Source organism: Musca domestica, unplaced genomic scaffold, assembly GCF_030504385.1.
Source record: "Musca domestica strain aabys unplaced genomic scaffold, Musca_domestica.polishedcontigs.V.1.1 59, whole genome shotgun sequence".
Taxonomy (NCBI): Eukaryota; Metazoa; Arthropoda; class Insecta; order Diptera; family Muscidae; genus Musca; species Musca domestica.
Genome location: NW_026712362.1, coordinates 2,593,146 through 2,605,467, shown reverse-complemented (window position 1 = coordinate 2,605,467; position 12,322 = coordinate 2,593,146). Strand labels below are relative to the sequence as shown.

Here is a 12,322-nt window from a genome sequence, read left to right as displayed (position 1 = left end):
TTGTCCATTTTCCTAGAACTGACGCAAAGATTAGGATTTGTAAAGTTGGAGCAAAATTTGATTATCGTTTTCCTTTCTGTGCAGAAAATATGTTTTTTTTTTTTTTTTTAAGTTCGACCTTTTGTTTGGGAGGTATCGCAAGGTGTAGACCGATCTTAACACCAGCCCTTGGGTTTATAAAAATATTGGGATATGTAAAATTTGAAGACAATCGGACTCTCACATAACATTTTATAAGAGTTGTAATTATTGAAAATTTTGTCCCTTTGCGGGGGAGGAGTGGACCGATTTGTCAATTTTGATACCTGACCTAGCACTGACACAAATATTAGGATTTGCAAAGTTGGAGCAAAATCAGATCATCGGTTCTCCATCTGTGCTGAAAATATATTTTTGGAATTTTTTTTTTTTGTGGAGGAGGTACCAGAAGAAGAGTACCGATGTTTTCCATCTTAACACCAGACCTTGGGTTTATAAAAATATTGGGATGTGTGAAATTTGAAGACAATCGGACTCTCATTTTATAAGAGTTGTAATTATTGAAAATGTTGACCCTTTGTGGGGGAGGTACTTGATGGAGTGGACCGATATTGTCCATTTTGATACCAGACTCCAAATGTTCTGAAACGGATTTGATACAAAGAGGCATAGGGTCTAAAACCGTTATTTCGACTAGGCACGTTTTGGCCATATCAAATTATATATATACCCTCTCTAGCCATATGACTGAGGGTATAAATATGGTTTACTTTGAAAATATTAACAACCTGTCATTAGATTTTGTAAACAAATGGGGAATACGCACATTATCTTCTAAATTCATCAATATGATGAAATGCTGAAAGCTACATGTGTATCTCATATTCAACATTCATTGTTTCAACAGAGAACACAAGTCAGCTTAAAATTCGAATAATGGATTTGAATTTCAAATGGTATTTCAAAAAATGGTATTTCAAAAAAAAAAAAAAAGAAAAAAAAAATCATTTTTTCTTCCTTAATGAATGAACTGGAAATGACATGCAAGTTTTCCCAAGTTTATACAACTATACATATATACCGATATGGAACACATACATAATCACTGATATCAGTCTCCGGCTGACTGGATTCTCTTTTTGCTAATAACCCAGTTGCAGGAGCAACAATCTTGTTTGTTTGCTCCTTTGCACTTAAACTTAAGGACTACTTAACCGCACTGAAGAGGCTATTTAAAAAGTTCATGGAATACACTTTATTTACTCAGTCTGTTTTTCAATGAGCCATTGTTTTTTGTAAATTGTTGTTGTTTTTCTTTATTTTATTTGTTGCAATTTCTTTTTCATGCACAGGATGAAGTTGAGTGCCGTTGTGAAGGTGAAGCCTTATCCCGGGTACCACAAACCCTAACCAATCCCCTGCAAAGGCTAACAATTGCCTCGGCTGGCTTACCACGTCTACGCAATACAGCTTTAAAAGTCTACAATGCATCGCTGTCGGATATGTAAGTTAGTTGTGCATTATTTTTGTTGTTGTTGTCGATTTCTTTTTGTTGTTTTTGTTATTCTTTTTCTGGGTTTCATGGTTATTAGCCAGAGAATATGTGCATCAATATTTATTTATTTATTTTCTTCATCTCTTTTGTTTTTCGTTCCCATGGCATTCCAACAACATACATACGCACAGTGTACTGACAGATCTCAAATACCTGGAGACGATACAGGATGGTGCTTTTGCCAACTTAAGGCATCTGAGGACAATGTGAGTTGAGTATTGAAAATCAATTTTAACAATTTAAATTGCAACATTTGTTTTTTGATTTTCCATTTCAGTTATATATCTCATGCCCCAAAATTGGAGTATTTATCGAAGGATGTTTTCCAGGGTATTTCGGATACCATTAAAGTCATGTAAGTAAAATTTTGAAATTTTCAATTTGTTAAATTGTTGTTCCTTAAAATTTAAACCAGTAAAGAAAGTCTTAAAGTCGGGCGGGGCCGACTTTATGATACCCTACACCACTTTCCTAATTTAGTAGAGCTCCACATAACAATTAAAAGTTTTTTAGGGAGAATTCAATCATACACACTATGATTATAATTATATTTTAAAGTTCAGAGGACTAAATATGCCGAAGCATTTGTATCTTTTAAATTCGGACTTGGTGCAGATATAATTTAAAATTGGATAAAGATCTATATGAGAGCTATATCCAAATCTAAACCGATCTCGATAAAATTTGGCAAATATATTTCTGAGCTGTATTTGATATATTTCCCTGAATATCGTTGTTACGGAGTGCATATTACGGCTGTGGGTAACAAATATGACAAATCGGATGAACAGTATATATGGGAGCTATAGCTATATCTGAACCGATCTTCACCAAATTTGACATACTAGCTTCTAGACTCAATTTGGTCGTAAGTGCCAAATTCCATCCCATTTGGAAAAATATTAAACGTTTGGTGCACGAAAAAATGTAAATCGATCGAAGTTATATATGGGAGATATATCCAAATCCGATACCGATCTCGATGAAATTTGGCAAAGATATTTCTGAGCTGTATTTGATATATTTCCCTGAATATCGTTGTTACAGAGTGCATGTTACGGCTGCGGAGGACAAAAATAACAAATCAGATGAACAATATATGTGGGAGCTATAGCTATATTTGAACCGATTTTGATCAAATTTGGCATACTCATTTTCAGGCCTAATTTGGTTGTATGTGCAAAATTCCATACTATTCGGGCTGATAATACACGTTTGGTGCACAATAAAATGCAAATCGGACGAAGATATATATGGGAGCTATATCTAAATTTTTACCGATTATCTCCAATTTCAATAGAGTTCGTCCTTGGGCCAAACAAATGATCTGTGCAAAATTTCATCTGGATAGGGCAATAAATGCGAACTGTACTTTGGTTACAAAAATACATGGACAGATGAACGGACGGACAGACGGACGGACGGACATGCATAAATCGACTCAGAATGTGATTCTATGCAGATCATGAAAAGGAACTATGGGTCTATCTCGTTTCCTTTTGTCTGTTACAAACAAATACACAAAGACATAATACCCTGACCACCTTGTGGTGTATAATTTTTCCACCTAAACTCGTATGGAAGTGTGTTCTCTTTGCAGGTTCATGGAGCTGTCTTATAAACAGTTGTCTAGGCTATAATAGTTGCTTTTGTTTTTAGACGAAATCATACAGATTTATTTTTAGCAGCGTATACGTTATGACATCACTCATACGCACCCCAGTGCATAAACAGAATGAATGAATTATGTTAAAATAGACAAATCCGCAAAAAAAACGGGTCAATATTTTTGCACAGATGGTGGGAGGAATATTTACTTTAAAATGCATGTGTGTTAAAGACAATGTAATACAAGCAAATAAAACAACGAAAACGTGATAAATGATCGTCAAAACAGCTATACTTAACATCTCTAAAATCTGAAAATTCCGTAATATGGGGGCTATACCTACAATGCATATATTTTTTGAAAGAGAAAATGAAACTACGCTTTTAAAAAATCGAAATGTCAAATTACAGCTGGTTTGGCTGTGAATTGGGGCCGAATCCGTTAAAAACAAAAAAAAAAAAAAAAAAAATAAAATAAAACCAGTAAGGAAAGCTCAAAAGTCGGGCGGGGCCGACTATATGATACCCTACACCACTATGCATATTTAGTAGAGCTCTCGTAAAAAGATTTATACAGGGCATTTCAGAGCTCTATGAGATATTTGGCACAAAATCAAAATCTATCTAATTCTATCGTGCATTTTACGAACTATAGCTACCTCTGAACCGGGTTTCTCCAAATTTTACGTATTAGCTTCTAGACTGGTGATTTGGGCTGATATTGACCATTTAGTGCACATTTAACCCGAAATTGGATGAAGATATATATGAGAGCTATATCCAAATCTGAACCGATTTCGATAAAATTTAAAACAGCTATTCCTGTGCTCCATCTAATACCTGGTACCAAATATCACGGTTGTAGAGTGAGTATTACGAATGTATGGGACTAAAACTCTAAATCGGATGAAACATATATATGGTTGCTATATCTATATCTGAACCGATTTTCACTAAATTTTATATACTTGCTTCTAGGCTGAATTTGGTCCGATGTACTAAAATTCAGTCCATTTGGACTTATATTGGCCATTTGGTGCACAATTAATCCGAAATCGGATGAAGATATATGTGGGAGCTATATCCAAATCTGAACCGATTTCGATAAAATTACAAACAGCTATTTCTGGGCTGTATCTTATATCTGGTACCAAATATCATTCTTGTGGAGTGCATATTACGAATGTGAGAGGCTTAAACACCAAATCGGATGAAAGATATATATGGGAGCTATAGCTATATCTGAACCGATTTTCTCCAAATTTAATATACTTGCTTCTAGGCCGAACTCGGTTGGGTGTGCCAAAATTCAGGTAATTTGGACTGATAGTGGCCATTTGGTGCACATTTAACCCGAAATCGGATGAAGATATATATGGGAGCTATAGCTGTTTCTGAACCGATTTTCTCCAAATTTGTTGTATTTGCTTTAAGGCTAATCTCGTTCACATGTGCCAAAATTCGGGCCATTTGGGCTGATAGTGGCCATTTGGTGGTCAATTAACCCGAAATCGGATGAAGATATATATGGGAGCTATATCTAAATCTGAACCGATTTCGATAAAATTTAAAACAGCTATTTCTGTGCTCCATCTAATACCTGGTACCAAATATCACGGTTGTGGAGTGCATAGTAGGAATGTGAGGGACTTAAAGATCAAATCGGATGAAAGATATATATGGGAGCTATAGCAATATCTGAACCGATTTTCTCCAAATTTGATATACTTGCTTCTAGGCCGAACTCGGTTGGGTGTGCCAAAATTCAGGTAATTTGGACTGATAGTGGATATTTGGTGCACATTTAACCCGAAATCGGATGAAGATATATATGGGAGCTATATCTAAATTTGATCCGATTCTCACCAATTTCAATAGGGTTCGTCCTTGGGCCAAAAAAAATATTGTTTGGAAAATTTCATCTCAATCGGATAATAAATGCGACCTACATTTTGTTCACAAGAATACATGGACAGACGGACGGACGGACGGACTGACATGCATAAATCGACTCAGAAAGTGATTCTATGAAGGTTCTCAAATGTAACTATGGGTCTATCTCGTTTCCTTCTCCATGTTACAAACAAATGCACAAAGACATAATACCCTTACCACTATGTGGTGTAGGGTATAAAAATAGCAGGTACTTTTACGTGGGGACCATGACCTATATTGATTGCTTTCTTTTGCGAGGAGTTTAAAGAAACTTTATATAAAATTTAACCTTATTTAGGTAAAATCTGGGACCAAAACCCTTATATAGGGCTATACCTAATTGTGGACAATACCATCAACATCTATGGCAAATTTCATTCACTCATCTCGAAAATTGTAACTTCTATTTTGAATTTCACAGAAGGAGATCATCAAATCCATTATGAATTGGATGCTGATCACGAAGATATGTAGCTATGCTGTAGTACCGATACCAAACTTCGAATACGAAATTTGAAATAGATTCGGTGAATAATGTGATTTAAACAGACAGACAGAGTGACGGTCATCGTTAAATCGACATAGTATTTTATGGTGATCAAGAATACATATATTTGGTGGGGTCTAAAATGTATATATCGAAATGTTACAAACGGAATGACAAATTCAATATACCTTTAAAAAATCCGCTATTGAGTTAAAAAAAAAAAAAAAATAAAAAATCCAAGATAGGATCAGGATGGGAACTTTTTTAAAAATTCAGTATTGGTTTTCCTAGTCCCTATTTTTTAATACCCTTCACCATCGCATTGAGGGCATATTAAGTTTGTCATACCGTTTGTAACACCTCCAAATATACATTTCAGACCCAACAGAGAATATATATTCTTGAACTGCATAAAATTCTATGTCGATTTATCGATATCCGTCCCTCCGTCTGCCCGTCTATTTGTCTGTGGAATCACTCTAGCTTCCGAACGAAATGAAGTAGGTTGATAAAATTTTACTCAAACGTATATTATGTCTGCAGGACTTTTGGTATTTGGTAATGGGTCATATAGGTCCACGTTTTGGTATAGCCCCCATATCATGGGACCTCCCGATATTCGGTATTTTGGTGATTTAAGTGACGTTATTCACCGGAATTGTTTCAAATTTGGTACTTTAACTTCGTAATATATACTACTGCCTAAGGCAGAGAATTGTTTGTGCAGGTCCACGTCTTCATATGGCCCCCATATAACGGTACCTCCCGATATTTGGTGTTTTGACGACTTTAGCATCATTATGCACTCGAATAGTTTCAAATTTGGTATTTGAAGTTCGTAACGGATGCTTCAGCCTATGGCAGAAAATTGTCTGTGCAGGTACACGTCTTCGTATAGCCGTTATATAAAGATACCTCCCGATATTCGGTATTTTGATAATTTTAGCGACGTTATTCAACGGAATTATTTCAAATTTGGTATTTGAAGTTGGTAATGGATACTACAGCTTATGACAGAAAATTGTCTATGCAGGTCTCCGTCTTCGTGTAGCCCCCATATAACGGTACCTCCCAAAATTCGGTATTTTGATGATTTTAGCGACATTTTTTACCGGAATTGTTTCAAATTTGGTATTTGAAGTTCGTAATAGATACTACAGCCTATGACAGAAAATTGTCTGTGCAGGTCCACGTTTTGGTATAGCCCAATGTAATGGTACCTACATATATTCGGTATTTTGGTGATTTTAGCTCATTATTTACCGATTTTTTTTGTTAAAGTTTCGCATTAGAATATTGGAATGGGTTATGACAAAAGTTGCCTATGAAGGTCTACGTCGTCGTATAACCCTAGAATAACGGCTACATTCGGAATTTTTAAGATTTTAACAGAATTTTTAACGGATTTTATTTTTTTTTTTTTTGAAAATGCAAAATTCGTTCTAAATGGTGGAGGGTATTCAAAGTTCGGTCCGGCAGCACATACTGATTTTTGACTTGTTTTATTTAAAAATTCTTCGAATAAAAAAAAAATATTTTGAAAAAAATCCACGATTATTGTTCTATAGTTCTACAAAATAATTCTTTGGAAAATTTCAAGATTATTGTCCTAATAGCCTTACAAAAGCTTATTTAATAATGTCACGTTTATAATCCTAATAGTATCTCAAAAAATCATTATAAGTTCCATGGTAGATTTACAAATAGACCTGCAAAACAAATCTTTAAAAAAATTCGTTATGAATTGATTGTAATGCAAATTTTTAATCTTTAAAAGTCCTATAAAATTTTTTTGTTTAACTTTTTTTTTTAAATATCTAATGGCCCTACAAAATAATCCTTAAAAATCCCCAATTATTGGCCTCCGCTAGAATTTTTTTTTTTTTGAAAATCCACGGTCATTGGCTCAAAAATTTGCACACCTTTACTTCTTGCTAAATAATCCTTCTGTATTTCAAAACGCTATTAAAACTCTGATAATTTTTTAAAAATATTATATAAATAATGTATAATTTTAGCTCGGGATAGGTCGCTGTCTCATGAATTCAAACTCATGATTTTTCTGACGAACCAAACAAAAAATATACTTTAAAATACCATCATTGCAGATTTGAAAATCTTTAATATATAAGCATTTGACAGTTAATGCATGGCCAGTGCTATAATTTAGCCATTGAAAAATTGTTTATAAAAATTTAGATTTTCTATTTGTCATTTTTTTTAATTGTCCTTCAAGAAATTAAAATAGAACCCCGCTGAGTCATGCTTTTAATATAATTTCTTTACACACATACACACATAAGAGTATTATCCATGTCATTACATCCGTCAACAATAATTACTTTCAATTTTCTTCGTCCTTTTGATGAATCACCCTCATCGCCAACATCAGTCATGTCTGTGTGTGTGTGCGAGAGTGTGTTTTTTTTTAATTATACAACAAAGCAAGGGTCAAAAGTTCAATATTAAATTTCCATTTTTTTTTTCATATTCATGATACTTGGTTTTAAGTTTCCAATTATGGTAATTATCGATTTGAAGCTAAGTGCAGGGTTTTCGATCCACTCGCTGCTCTTTGAACTTAATTGAACGTTTTATGTGCACTTTTTTTTAACACATTTAGATTGATTGCCTTACCATACAGAGAGAGAGAGAGACAGAGCGAGAGAGAGAGTAGTTGTAGTTGTTTTTATTGCCAGAGTTTAGTTGTAAAACAATAACAAGTGTTTTAATTTGTTGTTGCCGTTGTCATCTGCAGGCTGTGGCATTCACAGACATCCACGTGTTCATGGGCATTTGAGTGTTAGGCAATGCGAATAAGAATTCGAGGACACAAACAAGCTCTACAATACTATAAATATTTTATAAGAATTCTCTGCTGGAGGCATATAATTATAAATGTATATAGAGTAGGAAAGGCCAAGTTATAACTGGTTATTTCTACATTTTTTTAAGGAATATTAGACCATAAATTTTGAAATTTTTAAGGAATATTTTTCAAGGACCCCCCATCGTATACGTTAAGGGAAATTAGAGCTAAAATTTTGGAATTGTTGGGGATTTACTTTAAAAACAAAGCCGTAATAATCATGGATTTTTAATAATATTTGCTAAAGGACTAAATCGAGATAATAGTGGATTTTTGAGGAATATTATTTAAGGGCCAACCAAGAATATTTTTCAAAAGTATAATCAAGGCTCTAAAAATGGATTTTAAAAATATTTATTTTCAAAATCATCAAATCTATAATTGTGAATTTTTAGAGAAAATTGTTTTAGAACTAGCAGAACTATAATCGTAGATTTTAAGGATGTTTTATTGAAGGACCCTCAAGGCTACAACCGTGTATATTTTATCATATTTTTTCAAGGACCATAAAAAAACTTTTTTCTCGTGGATTTGTATATCCTCCACCATACATAGTATGGAGGGTATACTACTCGTCATTCCGTTTGTAACTCATCGAAATAATAATTTTAGACAAAGTATATATATTCTTGATCAGCGTAAAATTCTAAAATGATTTATTCCTGACCGTTCGTCTATCTGTCGGTCTGTTGTAATCACGCTAGAGTCAAAACGAGTAAAGATAGGAAGCTAAAATTTCAAGTACGAAAATGGGTTATATCGGTCCACGATATCGCATAGGCCCCATATAAGTGTACCTCCTGATATTTGGTATTTTGATGATTTTAGCCACATTTTTTAATGAAATCTGTGGCATTCTACGCAAGAAGTTCCTTCTGAGTACCTAACCCCCTGAAAGAGTATTGTCTACATAGGTCTACGATAGCCCCCATATAACAGTACCTCCTGACATTCGGTATTTTGATGTTAGTCACATTTTTCAATTCCACACAAGGAGTTCTCTGAGAGTAGTCTGAAAATCCACAGAAGTAGTTCCCTTTGAGTAATTTACCCCCTGAAAGAGAATTGTCTATATAGGCACCCTTGTAACGCCACCCCGAAATATTCAGTATTTCCAGGATTTTCGCAACATTATTCACCGCAATTGCGTCAAATTTCGTATTTGAAGTTCGTAATGGGTACTACGACCTATGACGTAAAATTGTCTATGCAGGTCTACGTTTTAGTATATCCCCCATACAACGATACCTCACTATATTCGGTACTTTGATGATATTAACGACATTATTCACTAGAATTTCGTAAAATTTCGTATTTAAAGTTCGGAATCTACAACCTATTACAAAAAAAAAAAAAAAAAAAAATACTTATAGCCCCCATATAAAGGTTTTCATTAGAGCGGCATTTTTCGACGGATTTTTTTTTAAATATTCAAGCTCCTTCCGAATTGTGGACTTAGCTGCTTCTTCACTTGTTTAAGATAATTTTTTCCAAGGCTCATCAAGAAGATCATCAACTTTTGCAAGGCTCAGCTCTGATTTTAATAGGGTATTTTAAGGAAATTTTTTTAATTTTTAAAATAATTTTTTCAACGATCATCAAGACTATAATGGTGGATATTTTAAGATAATTATTGAAGGACATAAGTGGTTATAATTCAAGGACCATCAAGGCTATAAACTCTGATTTTTGCAAGGTACAACCCTGATTATAATTTGTTTGAAGGATCGCAATGGAAGCAATCGTGGATTTTAAAGATAATGTTTTTAAAGATCATCAAGACTATAATCTTGGTAACTTAAAAATAACTTATTTAGGTAATTTTTGAAGGGTAGTAGAGTTTATAATTCAAGGACCTTTAATTAAATTTACCTTTAATTTAAATTTTTTCAAGGATCATCAAAGTTATAATCTTTTATTCCTAAAAATAATTTTTTAAGACCATTTTTTCATGGATCATCAAGGCCATAGTCGACGATACTTTAAAATAATTATTTCGAGGATCATTGCAAAATTTCATCTCAATCGGATAGTAAATGTAACCTGCATTTTGTTCACAAGAATACATGGACGGACGGACGGACTGACTGACATGCATAAGTCGACTCAAAAAGTGATTCTATGAAGATCCTCAAATTAACTATGGGTCCATCTCGCTTTTTTCTCCCTGTTACAAACAAATGTACAAAGACATAATACCCTTACCACTATGTGGTGTAGGGTATAAAAATGAAGGACTAATATTTGATTTTTGTAAAGAATATTTTTTTAGGTCATGGATCAATGGCCATAATTTTTTTTTTTTGAAAAAGAAAAATTTTTGTCACCAGCAATCACTTAATCAATTAGGGAATTTAAAAAAAAAACAACATTTTTTTCAAAGTCCAAAAGCGCTATTCTCATGAATTTTGAGTGAGCTTTTTTCTAGGCCATAAGTTAATTTTTTCAAATACCTTCAAAGCTATAATTATAATTTTTTTAAGATACTTGTTTAAAGATCCCCCAAGGACATAAGTAGGGGAATACTTCGGTCCACTCTATAGTCTTAAGGTCTCCTAAACCTAAACAAACGTAGCGCGTCAAATAGCTTCTAAACCGAACAATAAACTATTTTATTTGCTCACCATGCCACTAACTTTATTTTAAACGCTATGTATTATAAAAAATAACAACAACAAAAATAACATCAACAACATCATGTTGAGATTATTTGCATAGCTAACAAGTGGTCCCGGTATATGCGTAAAACTAGAGCAGAAGGATGAGTTCAATAACAAAGTGCGGTGCAGATTAGTTGTGCAAACCAAAAAATGTGTTGATGTGCATCTGGGTGTGTGTTTGGAGGTTAGTTTATGTACAAGTTTAACTATAAATATCTAAAAGCAAACAAACACACACGCAAAGAGAGAGAGAGAGAGAGAGAGAGGGAGGGGAGAGGGTTAGTAATTGTTTGCCAAGTGTAAACATATGCAATGGATTAGTAAATTATTTTTGAAATGAATCGTCAAGTAGAACTCGGCCACTTGTCAATGATTTGTTACATCGAAATGATAGAGAGATTGATGTTAGTGGCTAATATTGTGCTGTTAATTTAGAAAATGTTTTTAATTATTTACTACGAAATGCCCACTCAGTTGTAAAATGAGAGTAGGTATTCGTTGGAATTTGATAGTGTGGGAAGAAGAGCTCTTCATACATACACATAGTTTTTTTGGTTAGGTGTTTTGTATACGAGTTTTAAAATCATAAAATTTATTTATGAACAAAACTCAAACTACCGGAAATGGTACAAATTAGTTTCAGCTCTTCTTGTGTGAAAAATCATAAATTATGTTTAATAAAAAATGTTTTTTTTTATCATTAAAATTTCTTCTATTTCATCTTTTTCAGACGTATTATAAATAGCGGTTTAACAACAATACCCGACTTAACCTATTTGCCATCGACAAATATACTGCAAATGATGTAAGCATAATATTTCAAAATATTTTATTTTAAATTTATTTATTTATAATAATAATAATAATAATAATAATAATAATAATAATAATAATAATAATAATAATAATAATAATAATAATAATAATAATAATAATAATAATAATTATTATTATTATTATTATTATAATTATTATTATTATTATTATTATTATTATTATTATTATTATCATTATTATTATTATTATTATTATTATTATTATTATTATTATTATTTTGTATTATTATTATTATTATTATTATTATTGTTATCATTATTATTATTATTATTATTATTATCATTATTATTATTATTATTATTATTATTATTATTATTATTATTATTATTATTATTATTATTATCATTATTATTATTATTATTATTATTATTATTATTATTATTATTATTATT

At 32.5% G+C, this 12,322-nt stretch overlaps 1 protein-coding gene across 1 annotated transcript in view; it reads left to right on the top strand.

Annotated features, from left to right (window-relative positions):
• LOC101893701 (lutropin-choriogonadotropic hormone receptor) overlaps positions 1-12,322 on the top strand; it is an 88,468-nt gene that overhangs the window by 61,917 nt on the left and 14,229 nt on the right. Inside the window, exons 3-6 of the mRNA XM_005183998.4 lie at positions 1,332-1,483; positions 1,666-1,740; positions 1,812-1,889; positions 11,824-11,898. Of these exons, the coding sequence (XP_005184055.1) occupies positions 1,332-1,483; positions 1,666-1,740; positions 1,812-1,889; positions 11,824-11,898 (380 nt within the window). The remainder of the gene's footprint in view (positions 1-1,331; positions 1,484-1,665; positions 1,741-1,811; positions 1,890-11,823; positions 11,899-12,322) is intronic.